Genomic DNA, 24,222 nt, shown 5'->3' with positions numbered 1-24,222 from the left:
TCTTTAATATTTGTATATATTTCATTTCATTGATTAAATTTCTAGAAAGGGAGATAGTTCATCTGAGCTTCCTTAGAGCTCTGCATTTGTTCTCAGGGATGAGAACTTTGTATCTTGTACACATCTAGTGTGGCAGATAAGGAGTGCAAATAAGTGATTTTCTTTTCTATAACAGCTTATCCAAGTAGGGCTAAAATAATAGCAAGGATCCTGACTGTAAGAGTTCTGTTAATTCATCAGAATTCTCTGCTCTCCAGAGAAAAGTTTATTTGGAATCATGAGTCTTTACAGGAAGTAATCAGGCAGCAAGTGTCTCCTTGGCATATTGCACCAGCAAACCAGGCACAAGGCTGCAATGCCTAAAAATTGATTTAAAGTGGACAGTTTTACTTGAAACAGAATCTCCAGACTCATCTTAATGTAAACAGGCATCTGAGCCATCCTCAAAAATCATCAGCTTTCTTGGAGTAGTCAGCAATTTCTCTGGCATGAAAGAGCTTGGAGGATTTATGGGCAACAGTGAGAGCTGGGCATGGAAAAGGCAGTGGAAGTGAGGTTAGGAGGCTTCAGGGAAAAGCATGGACTGAAATCCAAGTGTGCTGGAGAGTGGCACAGTGCAGAGGTGGAAGGAGGCAGAAATGTGTCTGTGTAGTATCAGAAGTGCTGGGTTTAGTGCTTGTAGACTAATTCCCCTTTTTTTCCCCTTAATTGAGTGGGAGCAACAGTTGGGTGGGAAGGAGAAAGTGTAGCTGAGGGAGGATTGTGAGCTCCATGCACATGTGCTGTAATTAGGCCAAGTCTGTTCTCATGTGCCTGAGGAACATTCCTTGCTCTGGAGGAACACAGCATTTTGCAGTCCAGCAGAAAGGATCCAGAGACAATCCCTCTAGATTTGTAAAATACTGCAGTTTCAGTTTTCTTTACCCAGAGGTTTGTAGCAGTTCATTGCAGGCCTGTGTTGGAGAGAGTTGTAAAGGCACCAGGTTAGAAATTGGCTCTTGGTGTTTCCAGGGAGCCCACTGTGATTTTTTTGTGAATAACTTCCTGTAGAACCCTCAGTGATTTCACAAGTGTTCTAAACCCATGTGGGGGTGTAAATCTGTAACTGTCCTGTTTCCATGTGGGTCCTGAGCTAGGAATCCCTAGGATGGGGCAGAGATTGGCAGGAGCTACTCCAGAATGTTCTTTTTCTGTATCTCCAGTAGCTGCTTTGAATTGCTGCTGCCAACATCAGCATTAGTTCCTGGGGGAGCACAGACAGAGCTGATACCCAGGGCTGTTCTGGATTTTCCAGCTCAGTGGCTGGATTCCTTTGGGTGATGTTCTGGAGCCATGTGCTCCCTTCTCTTTCTCTGGAAATCTCTTGTCTCCTCGGAGCCAGTCCATCATTCCTGTGGCCATCCCCCACCTGCCAGTGAGGAACTCCCAGTACAGAATAGTGCAGCTCTGGTGAAAATGAGGGAATAAAGTAACATTAATGAGACTCCTGATCACTGCTCAGCTCTGTTTCCCCTCTCACACCAAATCTGCCAAGCTACATTTGTAGCAAACCACGAGTGCCCCTGCAGAAGAAAGAGTAAAGCAGGAATAGGAAGGAAAACAAAGTAACCTCTTTGTGAAAAGAGGGAAGTTTTGTGTCATAATTGTTTAATTATAGTTCAGCTGTGGAGTTTGCTGAGGAATAAGCCCTTAGTGCAACCTAAAGAGGAGTCCTGGATTCTGTTCCTTATCAGTTCAAATGCTTGGAGTTCTTGTCTCTCAGTTCCACAGCTATTTAAAACTTGATTCTGATTTCCTATTACTGACAGATTTATTTTTTTTCCTTATTGAGGGTGTTGTTGGTTTAATGTGTCTCTCAAGCTCTGCTTTCTTGCCCAGAACTAAATAGGATTTTTTGGTTTAAAAATGTTTTAACATGTGGTGCCATGCCCAGTTCTTAAACTGAAACAAAGGAACTACTTTGATCTGCTAAATGAAGGATAAAATAATTTGAGAGTACTCTTGTTTTGATTTTACAAATTATTTCTGAATGTTACCAGCTCATTAAAAGTAGTTCGTATCTATTTGGTGTCCCAAACCTGGTATTTTTCTAATCAACAGTTAATAATTTCCATAATTTCCTTTTTTTGTTGTTGTTGTTGTGAATGAAATACTTTGAGCTAATTATTAAACAGTTGACTAATACAAAAATGAAAAAATGTCAGATGGAAGGGGCTGATGTTGCATTATCTTTGAGCATTATTGGTACACGTGCACTTCTCACACAAGCAGGTCCCATTGGCTTGATCAAAAGTTTATGGAAAAATGAAAACATTCCCAGGAGACTTTAATGTGTTATCATTACCAAAGAGATAATTAATCACTGATAGTTTGTTGGGGGTGGAGGGAGGGCTGTGGATGAGCTCAGCTGATAATGCAGTTTTCAAACATTGCTGCTGCTCAGAATTACACCAGGGTAAAATCCACTATCAGCTGCTGCAGCTGTTTGGGCTTTTTTTGCACCTGCAATGTGCTTTTTGTTCTGAAATTCTGAGCAGAAGCAATCAATGCACATATTTTAGAGAAAACACTGATTTTTCTTACTTGTAGAAGAGCTTCATGGTAGGAGGAAGATGTTAGCTAACTATGATCTGGCTGAAGTTGGGAACTCCTGGCTGTTCACATTTCCTCTGTTTATCCAAAATTTGTGTGCCAGCCTGGGAGTTCCTGCTTAGGAATGGATTCAGCAGAACCTCTGACCCCCTGTGGAGCTGCAAGCATGTGAATAAACCCACAGAAATTGCTTATTCATCTGCTTCAAGTTGGGCATTTTTTGCTGGATTGAGACTTAGAAGGGAGTGGGGGCATCTCTTTCTAACTGTTTGTTTTTGCAGTTTTGCAAGCAGGTTTTGTCTCGAGTTTTCTTTTTGTTTTTAAGGAGAACTTTAGTTTTCAAAGTGTATTCTAAAGAAAATTTAGAGCCCTCTCTTAGGCATCCTTTTTCTGCATACAACTTGATTAATAATAATTTTAAACTTGTATTTAATAAAACATAGACTCAGTTTTGTCTGAAAATGTATTACAATTTATTTCTGCCATTTTTGTGTAAAATTTACAGAAACAGTGTTACATCGTGCGCTCCAAAGGTAATGTCTCATTCCTCTAAGGCTGTGTCCTTTCCTTTTCTTTCTGTTTTTCTCTTTCTTGTTTTTCTGATCATATTGTTATGTGCATTGAACCCTTTCTTAGGCCTGAGGTTCTTTGGGGGGGTGGGTGAGAACGTGCTTTTATCAAAAAGATGATTTTCTCTTCAGCAGTACCTTAAACCAATTTAAACTTGAGTGAAGAAAGGTATTTGTCCTTCTGTAAATAACCTGCATTACAGTGTCTATTAAAAGGCAGATTTTGAATGGTTTAAATGATGAGAGCTCTACATAGAAATGTTCTAATAAAGTATTATTTTGGAGGGATGAACTCATCATGGCTTTAGGTTTCCATAGTGCCAAGACAGGAGGTAGGTTTGCTCCTGGTTAAGTTCTGAAGCCAAAGCAAATATCCAAGGATTGATGCAGAAAACCTTGGAATGCTTTTTTAAAGTGCACCTTTGCAGAATAAATGTCACATTACAGCCCTGACACCGAGGTGAGAAAACTTTCAAAGGCACCACAAGGATTTGGGGCTCTGCTTTCAATGGGAAGTTGTTCAGTCACCCAAGTCCTTGTGGTGCATCTGAAAGGTTTCTCTGTGGGACAAAGCTTCTCCTGGAGTTCTCTCTTGGTGAACAAGGACAAAACCCTGTCCATTTTACCTCTCAGACTGCCAGGGGAGCTGGGCAGCCTCTGCATGGGTTTTAATGCACCAACCACCCCTTCCTCTGCTCAGTAAGCACCAGTCCAAAGGCAGCTCCTGCTTAGGTGATCTGCTTAATTAGTCTCCAATGCTGCTGCAGCATGGCAGGAGCACCTGCAGCCTCCCCAGCCCTGGTTTTGAGCCTGTTGCTGTTTCCAGCTAATTCTAAACCCTCAGTCTTCACTACTATTGGTTTCATTGAAGTAACCTACTTCTATTTTTTTCACTCCTTTAAATCAGCTTCATAATTAAAGCTACTTAAACTGTTTACTTAGCAGCAGGTTGTTAATGCAGTTAACTCTTGCTTCAAGAGCTTCAAAAGCCATAAGGATTTTTCTTTTTGTAGCAAAATGCTGTGTTAGCAAGGAAAAATCAAAGAACACCCACTGCTATTGAGAAATTTAATGTTGTGTTAATAGCATTTATTCCCCTGTGTTAACCCAAAGAAACTTTCTGTATTATTCAGTATTAAGGAAGTAGGTGGGCTGGTTGACATTTGGAGCTTAAAAAAAAAAAAAAAAAATCAAGAGTGTAAACACTCCTGATTCACAGTTCCACCTTTTGGGATGTGTTCAGCACTGCAGGGTTTTGTGACCTAATAGTTTAAAACTCGAGGGGAAAGAAGTGTTTAAGAAGTAATATTTTATTCTTGCAGTGAAAAACTGACTTTTTTATACCAAATCTGTGTTATTGTAAATCTAGAAAAATCACCTGTGATTGATTATTTATTTTAGAGAGGGGAGTTCATTGGAAGAAGGCTTTAAAAGCACAATAGTGCTTGGAAGGAGAGAGAGAAATAATGTTTTCCGAAGTGATTTCTGTTTTATTTCTCCCCCAATATTTGAGCAAGCTCTGATGTTCTTGACTCAATATTCCTGCATAGCAGGATCCCCTGTGCAGCAGGAATTCAGGCTCACTTGGAGAAGCAACTTTAGTTTGCTTTTGGAAAAGGATTCACAGCATTAGAATCCAAAAGATTTGTACAAAAGGCAGTTGCATTTTCCATTCAGGCTCAATGTGAGCAGCTGAAAAATAGGGAGGAAATCTGCATTTATCAGTGAAGTGTAGGTGGCACACAATGTCTGCTGTTGATTTTGGGAAGCTTGTGAGGTTTTGAGCTGAAGTGTTTGATGATTTAAGACACAAATATTGCTTTGTGTTCTGAGTCAGGGGGCCAAGCAGGTAAATGGGGAGTGAGAAAGAAGTGGTGGGAGGTGAGGGGAAGCAGAGAATCTCTCACATATCATAACTCTTCTTTTTTAAAATAAACTGTCTTTAAAGTGACCTTGCAATCTAAGAAGCTAACAAGCTCAGAAACATTTAAATCCCACTGGTCACCTTTACAATTTATCACCAAATTGTATCTTCTCTGTGATTAAAAATCATAAAGTTACATTAAATGTGTATTTAAAGACACTTGGAAATTGTTTACTGCATGCATGAAATGGTACTTGGTACAGCTTTCAGTATGCACACTTAGCTAAACTTCAAACAAGCACCATGTAAAAGTTTAAGAAAGCCTCTGTGTATAATCTGTAATTTTAATTTGTTAATTCCATGTATTTAACTGTGTTTTTTCACTATTTTTGTCTTACCTTCACCTTTTTTTTTTTTTTTTCTGTGTCATTCTCCTCTTTTACTTCATCTGAATCCCTGATTTTATTTTATTTTACCATCTTCCCATCTTGCTGTTTGTCCAACAGAACAACAAAACCTGCTCCTCATCTCGATGGGTAAGAATCCTTTCGTATTTCTCAAATGATTGCTGAAGTTTGAGGGTTATATTGAAAGTAGACAACAATGGGGAAACAAATCCTTAACTCTGTGGAAATCATACAATGGGATGAGATGGAAAACAAAAGTTTCAGTTCTATAAAAATTTCAAGTCACAACTTATTTCCTAAAGCTGGACAAAAACTTGAATTGTCTTAAATCCTAGGATTATTTCTTTAAAACTGCTCACTGCCCTCAGCCCATAAATCTGGGAGTTGAATTGCCAAATTTAATATATTTGAGCAGTCATCTCTTTTGGGGCTTGTTTTTATCCCTAAAATTTATGGGGCAAATGGAAGACAGAAAGAGAAATGTGGTACCATAGAACAAAACCAAGGATTCCTTTATTTTAACTGTCCCTGCAATGCCAGGGGGGAATTGTATCCTGGGTTTGTAGAGATCTATAAATTCAGCTCCTCTGGGGAGGAGTTCTGTCATGTTTATAGATGGGCTCTTGATCTCTATTGCACAAAACTGCAAAAATAGAAGGGTGGGTTAGGAATTTTAATCTGTTTACCCTGCCCTTGTTGAGGAGAGGAGACTGCTTCAGTTTGAGGGAAGTACTTGATGTCAGAGTGGATCTTTGTTTCACCTTGCATAAAATCTTAGCACTGTTGTCAATGTTCAACTTAAAATCATTAAAAAACCTTATTTAATGCATTAAGAGCTCAATGTGTCTATCTCAGACTGACTTTTTAAATGTGAAATTAATTGGAAAATCATCCCTGCGACTCACAGACATTTTCTACTTTGTAAATACTTTCTTTCTGCAGTGTGCACGTTGTCTTTGGGCTGGTTATTTCTGGGTTTGAAGTCATAGAACAGATAGAAAATCTCAAAACCGATACGGCGAGCAGGCCCTACGCAGACGTGCGAGTCATTGACTGCGGGGTGCTGGTCACCAGGTCAGCCAAGGATGGTGAGTTCCCAGAATTATTCATTAGCTTTAATTCAGTAGTCCCAAATTAGTGATGTTCATGTGTGAGGAAGTGGATTTGTAGGGAATTCTCCAAGCCTGGCAGAAGGCTCACACAGTGTGTGCATCTTGTGCAAACCTTGAGGTGAGAAATGCTGACTTAGAAATGCCATGGAATGGACAGACATTGCTGAGAGAGGAATGGAACCAGCAACAAGCTTCAAAGGGTGGCCTTGCAAATAAGGCTGGATCCTTTGGAGAAATAGAACAGGGAAGAGGCATTGGAGTGAGACCCACGAGGGGTAATTTTAGATGGTGGCTTTAAGGCGTTTTCAGCACAGTGTGGATAAAGCTGCTAGGCCAAGAAACACTTATAATGTCTTGTAATTAGACAATAATTAGCTTCTGATTGTGATGGTGTGAATGATAACATCTGTATTGTCTCACCCTTCACATGAGACTTAAAATGGAATAAAAATTTTTAAAACACCTCTCAGTTGCCCCAGCTCTGGGTCATAAAAGGATTTAATCCAACATCTCCCTCCCAGGAGCTGTTCCTGATCTCTCTTCTTGCTGTGCTACAGAACTTTCTGAATGGCAGAGTTCCTTTTGTTCTTCGTGGGCCTCAGGGTGGTTTGTCCACTCTTGAAGCAAACAGGGAAGAACTCAAGGTCTGCTGGAGTTTAATCAATATAATTGTACCCTGGGAGCTCAGGAATTTCCCCCAGAACAGGAGGGACTGTAATCAAAATAAGATAGGTGATGATGTATCAGAAGTTTAAACAGAAATGAGTGGGTCAGAAAAGGGCTTAATCCAACACTCATGTTCTCAGAGAGAGTACTACAATTCCACCAACTGCTAAAAATCATTATGGTAGACGTGTAGAATCTTGTTTAATTCTTGCAAGCCTGCAAATTGTAAGTCCTGGTGTAGGAGAGGAAGGCAGAACAAAAAAAATATAGTATTTTCTGTCCTCAACATTTGTCCCCAGTTCATTTTAGAGTTTGACATGACAAACTCAAAAAGGAATGAAAAGTTATTTTTCTGTGTTTGAAAGAGGGAGACACAAATGCACTTTTCCTAAAGTTGGATTTTGTGCACTCTCCAGAGGTTTATTTTAAGATTCTCTAAAATTAATATATGCAATATATGTGGTCAAGGTCTGTTTTCCTTTTCATGAAGATTCATAGAGAATGAAGGATCTTAAATATATGTTTGGATAGTCTCTGTGAATTAGTGGAGGGTCACAAGTTTGCATTTTCTACCTAACTTCTGATTTTCCTCAGGATAGGGTGGTAATTTATGTCCTTTAGAGGAAGTCAAGAGGAGCTCTAGTGTGAAAGTGTGAGGATGCAGAAAAGAGGAAATAACAGAGTTTTAAAAATAAAAAATACACAACTGGGACAACAACTAATTTGTTCTTAATCTTTGATTTGCAACCTGTGCATTGTTTCCAAAAGCACCTAGTTTTTTTTACTATAATGGCCTTTGATTACCTGTGTAGTCTGTCTTTGCTGTCTTTGTATAATACCAACATGGATTTAGACTGGGCACAATCAGATGAATTTTTGATTCTCTGATATTGTGAAAAAGTTCACAGAGCTTTTTTAAAATGGCCCATTTATATATTTATACATTCATAAAATGATGTGCTTTGTGCTTTTACATGCACACACATGTGCACAGTGTCAATTGAAAATATCTGTTCAAGCTTTGGAGAAGAAGAAGAAAGTTTGCTCTGACTCAGAAGCCTCAGAGTCCTCTTCCAGTGCATCCAGCTCTTCAGAATCCTCCTCTGAGAGTGAGGCTGAGAATGAAAGGAGCAGGAGGAAAAAGAGGAAAAGAAGAGCTAAAACCAAACAGTCCAGAAAACGAAGGAAGGAGGAGAGGAAGAAGGAAGACCCAAGGTGCAAGCGAACCTCAAGCCAAAGACGGTGACTGGTCTCTAAAATCTACAATTGCAGTAAAATCTGGGGAATTCTGCTTGGTTTTCATGAAGTGCTCAAGCAGTAAATATGAAAATGCTTTTAAGTTTGGGGTTTGGTACATGATTTTATAAACAGCCTTAAAGCTGAGCTTGTTGTTGAGTTTTCCATGAAATTGAAGATCTTTGTAGATAAAAGCAAGAGTGATATTGAAATTATTAAATTCCACCATGTGAAACTATTCAAGGCTCAACACACCTGTGTAAAAGTGAGACTTTAGGCAAATTGCAGAACTTTGTACATATATTTGATTGTACTTTAAAAATATCTCACAAGGTGTAAATGAACAGCAGAATTACTTGCTGTAAAGCAAGAACTGAACTTTCTCCAGTAATAATGGCCCATCCTCCCTTTAGCCTGAAATAGGTTGTGAAACACATCTTGGTTTTTAAGCCAACTTTAAGTTTGATGCATCTTGTCTTGGCACCCAGTTGGACAAGGGATTTCCCAGGTAACTGTGATTTCTCACCCTGCTCTTTCCCTCAGCAGCCTTTCTGACAAGAGCGATGTCACAGACAAAGTCGACCTTAGCACCAAGCGGGACAAGCCCGTGGTACGTCCTGAAGAAATCCCCCCAGTGCCTGAAAATAGATTTTTGCTCAGAAGAGATGTGCCTGTTGTCAATGTAGAGCCTGAACCGTAAGGAACTCCGAGCTTTTTATTCTGACTTGCTGAAATCTGTGCATGAAATATTCCTGTTAACATTCTCTTCCTGGTGCTGCTGACTGCAGTGTCAGGATTGCTGCATGTGGTCATTTCACTGTCCTTTTTACAGTTTCTTTTCCTTGTGACCTGTGCCAGGGGTTTTCAGTGAGATCTTGAGATGATTTCATTGATCTTTAAGGTGTTAAACTCAATTAAAAACAATTAATGAATCATTTCAGAAGTAATCGTGCAGTGCAAACCACTGGAAATACTTGATTGCAAGGGAGACTTGGGATTGGGAGAGGTGATTTTTTTCACCTTTCTTAGACTGATGAAGAAACTTTGTTCAGAATCAATCCCCTGGAATTTCATGACTTTAGCAATGTTTGAGAATAAGAGAAAATGCTCTTCTTTTGCTACAAAGGAAGTCACAAGTTCACAAGATGGTTTCAAATGTGTTTTGCACCTCCACTGTCGAATTTCATTGCTTTTGTAGCTGAACCAATCCAGTACAGTGGATTAGCTCTAAAATCAGTATTGGGTTTGTTGGGTGCTGGGTTTGTTTGTTGTACCCTTAATGGTACAGTCTCCTGTAAGTGTTTCCTTGGAACAGCACTCATGTTCCCAAAGATTTCCTCACTACTTTTGGGGATATTACATAGGCTGAAAGAAGCAAAGCTTTAGAACCTGTGACCTATCCTGAACTGGGATCCTGAAACTCTTCTGCCCATGTTGTCTTCAGGATTTGTGCCCCAAACACAAGTTAACCTCTTGTGACAGTGTTTTGCAAGTTCATTGTTAGCATTAATTTCTGTGTCAAGAGATCAGGCTGCACATTTGGTTGAAAACAAATACATGTTGATTTGCCTTTTGTTGCAGAACTCTCTTGCTTTGTTTCTTGAAAAAACCACTGAATTCTGTCTGAAAATAAAGAAGATGATGAATATTTCTCATTTTTAACTTAAACTAATTGTAAGTTAATTGTGTTTTTTGCTGTGTAACTTCATACTTTATTAATTTATGTAGGAAGCTTCTTGATGCTGCACCAGTTCTGACTGACCAGAAACCATCAGTCTCTAAATCTGGACGAAAAATTAAAGGAAGAGGCACAATAGTATGTGACAATTTTATTTATTTCTTTATTTCCTCTCACCCAGAGTAACATCCCTGACTTTGAGCTTTGAATTTCCCTGGAGGGCTTTGTATGACACTTTATTTACATGTTGTAGGATCCAGTTTAGAAAGCACTGAAATCCTGTCAGGTAGTTGATTTTTATAACACTTCTTTTCCATCCTTCCTGTTACTGTCTTTTAACTTAAAGATTGTTTGGAGAAAAAAAATGCCTAAATGGAATGTTTGGGAATACTTATGTAAATAAAGACTTGGGGGAAAATAACTTAAAGCAGACTGGAATTGCCTTCTGCCAGATATTGGGGTTTCTGTCTTTTTTTTCATCATTTTGGCACCTTCTCAGCAAAATTAAGAATGAAAAAAGATGTCATTTAGGGCTGGCAGTTGAAGAAACACTTTTTTCTTCCATCTCTTATAGTCTTTATTAGCACAGTGTCTGTCCAGGTGTGATGTTTTTCAAAATCCTTGTTTGTAGGTTCCATGAGACTCCAGAGTATAAAATAGGAGAATTAGGGAGGTCCATGACACCCTGCAATCTTTGAGGCCATTCTTTTGTAAAAGCTGTTTTTAAGTAGTCATTGCTTCAGCTGAAACAATAGAGAAGCTCAGATTATCTTGATTTTGTTTTTTTTTTTAATATAAGAAAGATGTTTTAAAACCTCCTGCAATTACCTGGATAAATAAATACATGCATCTTTGTGATTTTATTCTGGGGGACAACACTTTTTTTTGCCCCATTTTATTGCTTTTATAAGTGGTTCAAAATAATTGAGTCAAATCCAGATGTGCTTTTATTGAGTCAAGGAGTATCTGATTTCCTCCCAGAATTTACCTAAGTGTGTATCCCACTGGGTAATGGAAAATGAGTTAGCAGTAGCAGAGTTCTTCTTTCTCTGCTGCACAAGTAGCTCTTGTTGCCTACTTAAATGCTCTTCCTAAGCATAATTTTTTAAATGTGAAGCTTCATTGCTCTTTTTTGTGAAAGAGTTTGGGGGTTTTTTTGTGATTTTTTTTTTTGTGTTCAGTTTCTTATTTTTTTAATTGCTTTGAAGTGACTTAATCTGGATTCCTATTTCTGAAGAGTTGAACAGCAGTAACTTTTGAAATGGGGTTTGTCTTTGCTCCTACAAACCATGAAAAGTGACTGAAGTGAAACATCTGTGCTTTAAAAACAAGGGTGGTTATCTGCAGTAATTGCGTTATTCCAAACTGGAATCCATGGCCTCTTCCTTGATTCTTCCTTTCATGATTCCAAAAGCTGGCTGAGCTGCTGGCCTCTCTCAGGCTTCAAAGTCTATATAAAAAGAATGAAAGATGCAGTAGTTGTGCAGGAAAGCCTTGCTGCAGCTGTGTGTGTTTGCTGTCCCAGCGCTATCACACCCCGCCGCGGTCGCGCTCCTGCTCCGAGTCGGACGACGAGGAGAGCAGCGAGACCCCTCCCCACTGGAAGGAGGAGATGCAGAGGCTGCGGACGTACCGAGCACCCAGCGGCGAGAAGTGGAGCAAAGGAGACAAGTAAGAGCCTCAGCACCACAGCTTTGAGATCTCCTGGCCTTTGGCAAGCCCTCATTGATTGTGTGGATGTAACCACAGCAGTTCCAGGATGAGAGGAAATGGCCTCAGGTTGTGCCAGGGGAGGTTTAAATTGGATATTAGGAAATTATTTTTTTCACAGAATACGCTGGAGCAGGCTGCCCAGGGAAGTGTGGAGTTACCACCCCTGGAAGTGCTCAGAAAATGTGGATGTGGCACCTGAGGACATGGTTTAGTGCTGAACCAGGTGGTGGGACTTGGTGATCTTAAAAATCTTTTCCAACCTTAAGGATTCAGTGATTTCCTTCTCCTCAAAGTGGATTGCACAGTTTCTTTGGAGTAAAACAATCAAATCCACTAAGTCTTTATTTGTTTTAGTTGTATGTTCTTTCAGCACTTTGAAACTGTGTGATGGATGGAAGTCAGCTCTCCAGAATTCCTGATGGCTTGATACTAAATAGGAGCTTCTGCCAAATTACAGGGGATAAATCTTAAAAGGAAAACTTAAAAATATTATATAGTGCATAATTGCAAATGTTTCAGATTATTCTTTTTTATTTAAGTGGGGTTTAAAGATCCTGTTTTGTAGAGGTCGAAGTCCTGCAGACTGAGGCAATTTAAACTTTAAATCTCTTTACACAAGTCCTAAAATATGCAAAACTTGCTTGTGTTGGCTGATTTATATCTTAGGGAGAAGTAGCTCTTGATAGTGATGCAATTCTACATCTTAAAATGAGTGTAAGGAACTCAAAGCAATTCTCTGGTAATAAAGTGTTTGCTAGGGTTTATGTAAACTTACTTCATTTAAAGTTTAAAAATACCTAATTTATCTAAAGGTTTTTAAAGCTTTTGCACTTAGTCTGAGGTTTCTTTGTTTTCCAGGTTGAGTGACCCCTGTACCAGCAGATGGGATGAGAGAAGTGCATCCCGGAGATCCAGGTCTTGGTCCCATAATGGTTATGCCGATCTGAGCACTGTGAGATACTCCAGCCATCACAAGAAGCACAGGAAGGAGAAGAAGAAGGTGAAGCATAAAAAGAAATCTAAAAAGCAGAAGCATTTCAAGAAGCACAAGCAAACAAAGAAAAAGAAAACATCAGCCTCATCAGATGTAGAATCCTCTCATTCCTTCCATAGGAGGACAAAATCATCTTGTGATCGTGAGAGGAAATCTCGTTCTTCCTCATTGTCTTCCAGGCGTTCATCCAGGAGGGACTGGTCTAAATCTGATAAGGAAGACCAGAGCTTGTCATCTTTATCAAGCAGAGGGTCTCGATCATACTACAGGTCCAGATCCAGGTCTAGATCTAAATCAAGATCTTACTCCAGAAGAAGTTCTAGATCAAGATCAGCCTCTAAATCATCACGATCTCGGAGTAGGTCGCGGTCAAGTTCTAAACCCAGGCAGCAAAAGACTGTTCCCAATTCTCCACGAAATATTTCAGCACGGTTAAATGACACCAAGCTGACCAAGACTGCTGAGCCTGTCCGAGCAGTGATCCTGCCCAGTGACAAGGTTATCGTGCCACCAGTTGTCCCAGAAAACCTCCCTGTCATACCCTTAAGTGACAGTCCCCCACCTTCAAGGTGGAAACCTGGGCAGAAACCTTGGAAGCCATCGTATGAGCGAATTCAGGAAATGAAAGCTAAAACAACCCACTTAATTCCCACCCAAACTAATTACAATTTAGTGGTGGTTAAGGAGGCCAACACTTCCTCCTCCTATCGCAAGCAGGAGAGGAGCTCCGAGAGCGATCGGAGCGGTTATTCCAAAGGCCGCAGCGACAGGAGCTCGGAGAGCTGGCCCAGGTCCAGGAGCAGGTCCTCTCGAAGCCGCTCCTACTCAAGATCTTACTCAAGGTCTAGAAGCCCATCGAGCTCGAGGACAAAATCTCCTTCCTCTGGCAGGTCACCGTCCCCGAGTAAATACCGCAGTGACAGGTCGGGGTACAGCGAGTCCACGTCCGACTATTCCCTCAGCGATGAGGACAGGCACAGGAGCAAAAGGAAATCCACATCCAGTGATCCCAAAGCTCGGGCCCTCAAAGTGAGGCAGGAAACGAGCTCTGATAGCACTTTGCCTTACAAGCACCCAAAGGACTACGATGAGTCTTCCCAAGGGTTGAAGGAGAGTGACAGTTTGTCATCCTCAGACTTGTCCTCCGACAGCGAGCGCTCTGCCAAAGCCAAAGCGGTCCAAGAAAAAGAAGGTCGCTTTCCGTTAGAAGGGGATGCTGAGAAACAGGATAAAAATAGCTTAGGGTCTGAGAGAGGGGAGGAGAAAGCCAAGGGTGAGCGGGATTCTGATCACTCCAAAAAGAAAGCAGCTAAGGAGAAATGCTCGGAGCAGCCCAGAGGTGGTGCAAAAACAAAACGCAAATCCTACTCAGGTAGCAAATGGGACTCGGAGTCGAACTCTGAAAGAGGAGAGGCAAAGCATAACAAGGGGGATTCCAGACCCTCCTCTGGGAAAGAAGAAGGAGAGGCCACCTCAGGGTCTGACACAGAGCTTAGTGTTACCAAAAGGATAAAGAAACAATCCAATTCCTCAGAGGGCTTTTTGGGTTCTGACTGCACGTGGAAGACAAGCAAACAGTTGTCGTCTTCTGAGTCTGAGAGTTCTTGTTCCAGCTCAGCAGACGCTCGAGGCAAGTTGAAAAAACACAAACATGGGTTGAAAAAGACCCCTAAAAAATCACATTCCAAAAAAGCAAAAGAAAAATCGAAAGGCAAAAAGGAGAAAAAACACAAAGTCCAGAAAAGAAAAGAAATGTTTCATTGGCAGCCCCCCCTTGAGTTTGGGGAAGAAGAGGATGATGAGTTAAATGAAAAGCCGGTCACCAAGGATGATAAAAAAGAAAAGCTGCTTAGCAGGGACATAAAGGATAAAAAACAAGTTTATGAAAAGGATGAAATAGTCACAGATAAAGTGGGAAATGGTGAAAAGTCGTGTGTGAATGAAAACCTTTTAGATAAAAACACCACATGTGGGGCCTCACCAGATCGCAGCAACCTTAATAAAGAGCCCATTGAAACAAGCACTTCAACTGGTATTTTAAACTCAGGAATAAGCGTGGCTGCCTGCAAGAGTGAGATTAAACAAGCTGAAGAAAATAACCAGAATGGGCTGGAAGATATTATTCAGACAGATGACAACATGGAGATTTGTACTCCGGATCGTAACTCTCCGGGGAAGGTGGATGTGGATGTTTTGTCTCCTGTCATTCTCACTGCTAAACCTTTAAGTACTGGTGTTAAAAAAGAGTTGCAGGTTGAGACCCCTGAGCAAGATGCTGTCAAACTGGGAAACAACATAAGAGACTTTATTAATATTAAAGAAGAAAAAGAAACAGGAAGGCAAGAAAATAACTCTGCCCCTGTGTCTGGTGCTAAAGACTGTAGTTTAAAAAGTGAAATTTCTGAAAATACACCAAGCAATATGATAGACAATAAATGGAAGCCTTTGCAAGGTGTTGGTAACTTAAAACCAGCAACAATCAGTACAGCCACGGAGGTTAAAAATGTAGCATCAGCACCAGAGCCTAAACCAGCAGGTTTAAGAATTGAAATAAAAGCAAAAAATAAAGTTAGGCCTGGATCTCTCTTTGATGAAGTGAGGAAAACAGCCCGGCTAAATCGTCGGCCAAGGAACCAAGAAAGTTCCAGTGAGGAGGAATCTCCGAGCAGAGATGACAACAGCCCTTCCAGGAGTCTCAGCAGGTCACGAAGTAAATCTGAGTCTAAATCCAGACACAGAACAAGGTCCATATCCTACAGTCACTCGAGAAGTCGATCCCGAAGTTCTACATATTCATACAGGTGAGAAGCATGTGCTGCTCCCACAGCCGGCCTTGGCCAGTTGAATGTTCCTATGTTTTCAAGGAATGCTTTCCAGGTTGTGTTTTTTAACAGCCCTGTGTTATAGAACCACAGAGTGGTTTGGGTTGGAAGGGACCTTAAAGACCATCCATGGGCAGGGATACCTTCCATTATCCCAGACTGCTCCAAGTCCCATCCAGCCTGGCCTTGGACACTTCCAGGGATCCAGGGGCAGCCACAGCTTCTCTGGGCACCCTTTGTCAGTGTGAAGTGACCTCCTTATCCTGTCCCTTCATCCCTTGTCTCAAGTCCCTCTCCAGCTCTCCTGGAGCCCCTTTAGGCCCTTGAAGGGGCTCTGAGCTCTCCCTGGAGCATTCTCCTCTCGAGGTGAACATTCCCAGCTCTCCCAGCCTGGCTCCAGAGCAGAGGGGCTCCAGCCCTTGGATTAACTCAGTGGCCATATCACCTAGCAAGTATAAATATTTAGCTAGAAAGCTAAAGATTGGGAACTTCTTCTGGTTCCCATTTTCTGCTGCTCTTCTCCTCAGCTGTGTTCTCTCTTGCTGTCCTTGGTTGTAGGTCCAGGAGCTACTCGAGGAGCCGGAGCCGGGGCTGGTACAGCCGAGATCGCTCCAGGAGCCGGAGTAGTTCCTACCACAGCTACAAGAGCCGTAGGTGAGTTCATCCATCTGGAAACAGTGCCAAACATGTTCTCCTCCTCTTGTTCCCTCTCTCCCCTGCCCTCTTCAGCACTTTTGGTTTCTGTTGACTAAAAACCCCTCTGTGGTTTTGATTTTGTCAGTCGGAGCTACAGCAGGAGCCGATCCAGGAGCAGTTCCTATGGGCACCACAGTCGATCCAGGTATGGATTTGATGTCTTGTGCAGGCTGAGCTAGAACAGAGACTGGACAGAGCTAAAGAATAAAGCAGGGATTGATTCCAAGGATCTCCTCCATGGATGCACCTTGGGCAGCACCAGAGCCCAGCCAGGGCTGCACCCAAGATGACCCAAAATGGCCCCAAAATGCACGAGCGCTCCCGGGGTCTCTCCCTGGGATCAGCTCTGCTCCATTTGCACCTTGCAGTTCATTGTCCCAGCCCAGCTCTAGCCCAGGCACTCCCACCCTGCTTGTTTTTCTCTCTCCAGCCCACGGGGTTTGTGCTCCTGGGCTGAGATTTGGCTCATTTGTCCTTGGTGCCCAGCTGGAGCAGGAATTGTTTTGTCTCCCTGCTCTGTGCACAGAGCTCACCATCCCCTGATGTGAAGCTCAGACCCACACACTGAAGCAGCACAGAGTCTGAAAAATAGAAAAGCTAAAACCTGAGGCATCAGATTGTCCTTTTATACAAACTCTTGCAAGAAATATGCTGCCCATCAAATCATCTTAGTACAAGTGTACTTTTATTTGCATTTCTTTAAAATACACTTTATTATATAATTATTGTCTATGAGACTATTATATATTTCACATATTCCCTATTTTATTATACATACTGTAATACAAATGCTTATCTAAATACATATTTATTTATAAAAATACTTTTAAAGATTATTTTTATCTCATAAAATCCCAGAATGGTTTGGGTTAGGCAGGACCTTTAAGATGATCCAACCCCCTGCCATGGGCAGGGGCACTCTCCCCTAGACCAGGGTGCTCCAAGTCCCATCCAGCCTGGCCTTGGACACTTCCAGGGATCTGTAGTACTTAAAACTATTATTATAATATCATGATGGCAACTTGAATCAAAGCAAAATGAACACAAGACACTTTCAAAAGCTAAAAATAACCAGACCATCCTGGCATTACAATTGTAGGTAATGCTATAAGTAGTAGTGAACACATTTGCTTTTGTTTTTTTAAATAATATTGAGTTATAAATGGAATTGCTTGGCTTGCTTTCAGAAGTATCAGCAAAGAAGAATTTTACTAGGAAAACAAGGGACAGCACAAAGCTTTTAAAGGCTTACTATGTCCTTCCTAATAAAAATTGAGATTTTTACTGCTACTTTAAAGAGTGTTTTTGTGTTGAAACCTTCATAAAGCGTAGAATTGTTTGCCACATCCTTGACAGTGATTTCTGTACATCCCCTCATATCTCTATATAAATATCCTTTAAACCAGCATTTTAGACCAGAAATTGTGAATTCAGTATTACTTTTTTGCTCCCTCTAAAGCAGGTCCTACACCTATGACAGTTACTACAGCAGGAGTCGGAGCAGGAGCAAGAGGAGCGACAGCTACCGGAGATCTCGGAGCTACGACCGGAGATCCAGGTGGGTCTGACCCAGCTTGGGTGCACAAGGATTTGCTGAACACAAACAGAGGGTGTTTAACAAGGCCAGAGTGCTGCTTTTTCCTCATAAGAATAAGAAATACACTCAGCAAAAGTAATAATTCACCAAATTCTAATTAAAATCAGAGCGTGCGTGTGAGCGAGGAAATCGGAAGTTCTGACATTTCAAATAGGAGGATGGGGAAGCAGCCAGGATAAGGACAAGTTGATTTCCAGTTCATTGTATCCATGCATTCAAAATTAGCATCTTTTCCCAGGGAAATTATGAATTCCCCATCCCTGGAAGTGTTAAAAACTTGGGGCAATGGCATTGAGGATGTGGTTTAATAGTGAAGACAGTGGGGCTGGGTTTGCCTGGTGATCTCAAAGGTCTTTGCCAACCTTAATGATTCTATGATTTGATTTATTGTATTTTTTAAATAATATCAAGTGGTTTTTTAAACCCACATAGCTCACAAGATTTAACTCAAGGGCTCTCTTATGGAGTAAAAGCTGCCTGGTATGCAAAGAATTCCACTGTATGGTAAATTCTTTTTGGTTATGCTGCAGAAGTGGATCTAAAACAATCTGGAAGGGAAATTAAAAGTTTTGCTGCAATTGAGATTTAATTTTTAACTTTGTAGAATGTATTTTGAAAGAATATTTTTACCTGCAAATCTGCTGAATTTAGAATAAAATTTATTCTTCTCAGTCCAGGGGATTTATATAAGTGTAAGTGAGCACATTTCACAGAGATCAGAGATATGGAGAGTTGTAGATACATTTAATATCACTGATTATTTGTTTTATACCTTTTAATATGCCCCCTATTAGTAATAAATCAGGTTTCTAAGACTACTGTACATTTTCATTCTCTCTTCATCTAAATTTTTTCACAGAGTTGGTATAAAAATTCATATGAATTTTTATACCAACTCTTAATGGACTTTGCTCTCACCCATTTGCACAAGACAACTTTCATCTTGTGTTGGAGGGAAAATTAATGAGATTTAATGAAGAATGTGGAAATAAACTTAAAAACCATTGCTTTATTATGTTGAGGAGCTTCAGTGTGGCATTAGGAATTGCTCACCTTTCGCTTAGAAAGCTTCCCTTACAGGCAGGGGGCTGGAAAATCTCTGAAAGCTTGTTCTGTGTAATTTGAACTTGTCCTGTGGCTTGTCTGAAACCATCTGGGCTCTGTGTTGACATTTGGCCAGGTGCTGAGCTTGGAATTTGTCTGGAGGAGCCAAAACATTTTAAATACAATTTCCACACTGCAGACTCACAAGCACACCTCTGTTGTGGTTATGGGGCTGAAGTTTTAAGACCCTCCTTCAAACAAGAAAATAAAAATTATCAATCAAGGATTTGTGAAATTACCCTAGTTGAGAAATGCTTGCGGTGTAAAATTCCTCTTGTTAAAATACACTTCTCACTCAGCTCAATTAGTTTTCATAAAACCACTAATTTTGGATGGTTTTTAGCTGTAACAGAGAAAGCAAGAAGTTACAAACAGACTTGAGTTCTACAGAGTTTTCATCGTATGAATTTAATGATTATTTCCATTTTTGAGTATCCTTTAATGAATCCTTCACTTAAAAGAAATACAATCCTGTAAAAGACTGGTGTGTTTTCTTACCTGTGACAATTTTTTGACATGATGCAGTTTTAAATTTGAAGCTCAGACTGCAGCTTTGGGGCATTTAAATCCTTTTTTTTCTCCCTGCAGGTCCTACGGCTCCGACAGCGACAGCGATCGCAGCTACTCCAACAACAGGAGCCCCAGTGAGAGCAGCAGATACAGCTGAGAATGTTCCTTTGAGGATGGAAACTCTGCTCCAGAATTTTTTCAGTGTTATATTCAAAAAAACTCTTCTGACAGTGTCACAAGTGAAGGTTGTTTGCTGAATTAGCTGAAACTTTCCCGTTTAACAGTGAACTCAACTCTGCTTACAGAGAGAAGGACTGAGCTCGACAGCTGATGTTATTTTTTATTTTTTTTATGTCAAATGCAACTTTTACAAAATAATAATAAAAAACCCCAGTTTGGTTTCCTTGAATCAGCTTTTCCAAGCCATGTATTACACTTAGGTGAATTGCTGCTGCCACTTTTTGGGTGCAGCAGTCAGGACTGTCTTCAAGTCTGTTTATAAACACCTTAGGAAAGATGTGCTAGCAACTATTAAACTGTGAAGTCAATTTCTTAAAAAGGCTGCCATTTCTAGTTGATGAAAATGCTTTTTTATTGCTGGAAGCTGTTTCCATTCTGTCTTGATTGTTGATTATTGCATTCTGTACAGGATATAGGTGAGGAAAACAAAGCCTGCCACTCTGTCTTAATCCCTCCTGAACTGTGGTGTTCTGGAATTCTGCTGGAAAAGGTGAGCTGATGCCCAGTGGGAATTGTCAAGCTGACAAGCACTGAGCAAAAGTATGATGAATGAGTTTGGAGCTTAATATCCAACCTGTCTAAACTTTTTATGAATTTAGTGATGAACAGCAGTGTCCTTCAGAGACTAAAGATGTGTTTCTAAACACTTCCTGACTTTGATTTCAGTTCCTATTACAGTGCTTGGCATCCTTCAACACATTTTGAATGTTGTAAACCATGAGTGTGTCATGAGTTTGTCCAAAGCACTCTTTCAAACACTGACATGATAATTTTTGGAGAAAACCAGCCATAAAGGTTCCTTTATAAAAGCTCTGTATCCCATTCACCATAGGGAATATCAGATATTGCAGATATTGAACTATATCTTGTTAAAGCAGGACTACAGAAATACTGGGATGCCTCATAAAAAGCATGAACAATACCTTCAAAGTAAAGTTTAGTACCAAAAATTACATTTAAGTTACAGGCAAATGGCTTGCAAAAAAAAAAAAAAAAAAATAGATTCAAGCTGAAGACCATTGAGTAATTCTTGCAATATTCTGATTCAGTTGATTTAAAATAATCTGTAAAATTTTTGGGGGTGTTTAGAAAGTTGTGTTCTGAGAGCCAGATTTTTTAATGGCACGATGTAACCTGGAAATTGGGGTCTGTAGTGACAAAACCAGCATAGTTTGATGAGAGCTAACGAGCACTGTTGTACCATAACAGTTTCCATTACTGACTTTCTGTGGTATCTGGAGATGCTTTCATTTGCTCAGTTTCAAATATTGGAAATTATTTTTCTTAATCTCATCAGGACCCAGTAGCTTTGAAAATTAAAAGCAGTAATTTCTCACTGAGGCATCAATTCCTTCTCTCTTCGATTGAATTAAGCTCCCCCAAATTTGATTTTTTTTTTTTTTTTTGGTACACTTATGAAAAGCAAGTTCAAAGGGAGATGGTGATGATTCCCTGCATTTCTGCCCACCCACAGCACATTCCTGACACTGAATTGGCCATGGAGGTTTTTCACTTTTCCAGAAGTACCCAAATCTCTGCTCTTACCCCTTTCCTACACTTACTAGTTTAGTGACAAAGTGTTTGCATGCAACCTTTCCACCCTTTGTCAAACTTCTGATGCTTTTTAGCATTAAATGCATTTAATACCCCAGGCAGGATACATTTACAAACTTGTTTCTAACAGCAGCAGCCATCTCAGAGTCCTGAACAAATATTTCAATGATATTTGTTGTAGTTTCATCATTTTCAGTACAGCTGTGTCTTGGTTTTTTCCCCTTTCTAAGAAAACAGAACTAGAGGGTTCATGGTCTCTCAAAATATACAAATATAACCATTGCTATTCAATACCTATTAGTGAAAATATTACTTCAGGATCAGATTTTTACCATATTTCAAATCTGATTTGACTTTTTAAAGCCAGGAAAAGGTAAGAAGAAATACAAGAAACAATTAACTGTAGTTATCAAAAATTACTGCACTGTCACTAAGTCTTGCATATCTTTAGTCAGAGATTTAGGAAGAAATTCCATCAGGTAGAGAATGGTTGGGGAGGGGCTGAGGGAAGGGCTGGGGGTATTTTTACTTAGTGAAATCTGTTTAATTGTGCTTCAGATGGAAAATGTCCCCCTGAGCTGGTTTTCTAACGCTGCTCTATGTTTTTGCAATTTTGTTATTCCAAAGTAGTTGCTGTTTGTAAAATAAACTTTTGTACATATCTGCAAATGCTGTTTTCTCTACATCCGGAGAAATCCGTGGTGCTACTTGAAGGAAACAGGCAGGAAAATTAAAAATACACTTTCAGAATCCACTTTTGTCCCTTGCAAGACTCAGACCCAAGTTGCTTTTCCTTTTCTTGACCTACATAGGAGAGCTGTTCCTCAGCAGGACTCTGGGTTTACATAATAGTCATTGGAGGAACAAATATTTTGAAATTTCCAAGTGATTTGAGGTCTCACCATTTCCTCAAGATCTATAAAAGGCTCCTCTCCTTGATGAAAAGAAACTCTTAACAGATCTGCATGGAAATCTGGGAATGGGCTGAGCTTATCCACTCTGCTGAACCTCCCTTCCCAAAATGCACATTCCCAGACCCTTCCCTCAGCATATTGGAGCTGTGCTGTTAGCCCAGGGCAGCAGATGTGGTTACTTGCAGACTGCTGCATTAGGCTTTCAGACCTTCTGTTCCACAGAAACTGGATTGCAGTGGAAATACTGCCTTTGGCATGAGGTGAGGAGGATGAGGGGAGGTGGTTCCTTGGTGTTTCCAAGGTGTTCAGGGTGCTCTGGATAAGCTGGCACTGCCTAACCTTGGAGGGGGAGCAGATGAAATGGGGAGTGTTGGACAAGCTCTTGTGTCACAGGGCAGCTTAAACCAACTTGTCATGGAGTGACTTGGTTGGAAGGGACCTTAAAGGGGATCTCAGGGATACCTTCCACTATCCCAGGGTGCTCCAAGCCCCATCCAGCCTGGCCTTGGACACTGCCAGGGATCCAGGGGCAGCCACAGCCTCTCTGGGAGACCTGTACCATTGCAGAGAAAATTGGGAATTTCTTCCCATTGTCTCATCTAACCCAGTCCTCCTTCAGTTTGAAGCCATTCCCTGTGTCCTGTCCGTCCATCCCTTGTCCTCTCCAGCTCTCCTGGAGCCCTTTTAGGCTCTGGAAGGGGCTCTGAGCTCTCCCTGGAGCCTTCTCCTCTCCAGGGGAACATTCCCAGCTCTCCCAGCCTGGCTCCAGCCCTTGGAACATCCCCATGGCCCTCTGTGGACCCCAGAGCTGGACACAGCACTGCAGGGTGGGGTGAAGGGGCAGAATCCCCTCCCCAGCAGGGTGTTAGAAGTAGTCACCAGCCTTTCTTTCAAGAACACAATGTTTTTGATGCTTCCAGAGCAGTGTTCCCTGCAGGAGTCAATCCTGGGGATCCCAGGGCTGCTCTCAGGTGCTGCTGCTGTGGAGGTCACGCTGTCACCTTGAGCTGGCTGTGGAGGCAGGGCTGGAGTAGTGCTGGGTAAAAATAGAGTGGTGACACCCAAGCATGGACTGCTCAGGATTGAAACAGGTCTGAAATCCTGCAATGAGGTGAAATTAGTGCTCAGTTAGGAGTGATTTCATCAAAAAGAAAAAAAAAAAGGTTCTAAGCAAGGTTTGGTGGGCAGGTCTGGGGTTATTCTGGGAATGGGTTATCCACAGGATATTGTGGAGTGGCTCTGTCTCCAGCTGTAGGTGAGTGCCTTGCCTCAAATGAGACAACGTTAAATGACCCATCTGCCTCTCCAACAACTACTTATAAATCACAGATTTACAAAGCCACAGCATAAACAGACTTTCCCTGCACTCTCTCTGTGCCAAGAGATTCCCTTCCCACTCTGTCACTTCCAAACAAGGGCCATTTGTCCTTGAACTCGAGGGGAAGGAGCATTCCCAGTGCTCTTCCTGAGGATCCCTGGGTCTGTGGCAGTGGATTAAATTTCTGTTCTGGCTTTGTGTGGTTCCTGATGATCCCACTCAGAGCAGAGCACCGTGTTTGGATGACCTTGGGCTGCACCCTGGAACCCCATCTGCTGTCATTCCCAAAGGGAACACTGCCTGGGATTGAAATCAGGAGGAAATCAAACTCTGCATGCTCCACCCCTGCTTCACAACCATGTGCATAATGCTTTTTTAGGTGGTGGTGAAACAGGAATGATTTTCCACCTGGTACATTAAAACTGCTTACAAATCATCTGAGCAATTAAAGGGACCCAGGCCTGAATTTCATCATATCCATGTAATCCCTGGGAAGTGGATGGGATTGCAGGAGTGGAATCAGAGGGCCTTTGGCAGGTTTGGGGAGGTTTTCTGATGAAGGTAATAAATTTGTGGCTTTGTGTTCTGCAAAGATGCTCCTTCTTCAGGCTTTGAAGCTGTATTCATTTCTTCTCC

The 24,222-nt window shown here is 41.1% G+C and overlaps 1 protein-coding gene across 11 annotated transcripts in view; it reads left to right on the top strand.

Annotated features, from left to right (window-relative positions):
- The window catches only part of NKTR (natural killer cell triggering receptor), a 38,187-nt gene extending 16,164 nt beyond the window's left edge, over window positions 1-22,023 (top strand). For 3 of the 11 annotated variants that reach the window (XM_059838510.1, XM_059838473.1, XM_059838524.1), the window contains 11 exons: window positions 5,532-5,561; window positions 6,375-6,520; window positions 8,230-8,452; window positions 8,990-9,142; window positions 10,175-10,262; window positions 11,650-11,795; window positions 12,696-15,632; window positions 16,212-16,307; window positions 16,435-16,494; window positions 17,809-17,907; window positions 19,639-22,023. In XM_059838510.1, the coding sequence (XP_059694493.1) occupies window positions 5,532-5,561; window positions 6,375-6,520; window positions 8,230-8,452; window positions 8,990-9,142; window positions 10,175-10,262; window positions 11,650-11,795; window positions 12,696-15,632; window positions 16,212-16,307; window positions 16,435-16,494; window positions 17,809-17,907; window positions 19,639-19,717 (4,057 nt within the window). In that variant the 3' untranslated portion in view covers window positions 19,718-22,023. Of the gene's footprint in view, window positions 1-3,097; window positions 5,562-6,374; window positions 6,521-8,204; window positions 8,453-8,989; window positions 9,143-10,174; window positions 10,263-11,649; window positions 11,796-12,695; window positions 15,633-16,211; window positions 16,308-16,434; window positions 16,495-17,808; window positions 17,908-19,638 lie in introns of those variants that run through there. The other 8 variants (XM_059838548.1, XM_059838540.1, XM_059838533.1 and 5 more) reach the window with 8 other exon arrangements.
- The last annotated feature ends 2,199 nt before the right edge of the window (window positions 22,024-24,222 follow it).

The sequence above is a fragment of the Haemorhous mexicanus genome, chromosome 1, assembly GCF_027477595.1.
Source record: "Haemorhous mexicanus isolate bHaeMex1 chromosome 1, bHaeMex1.pri, whole genome shotgun sequence".
In the NCBI taxonomy this organism is placed as follows: domain Eukaryota; kingdom Metazoa; phylum Chordata; class Aves; order Passeriformes; family Fringillidae; genus Haemorhous; species Haemorhous mexicanus.
This window is presented reverse-complemented; position numbering and strand designations above follow the sequence as displayed.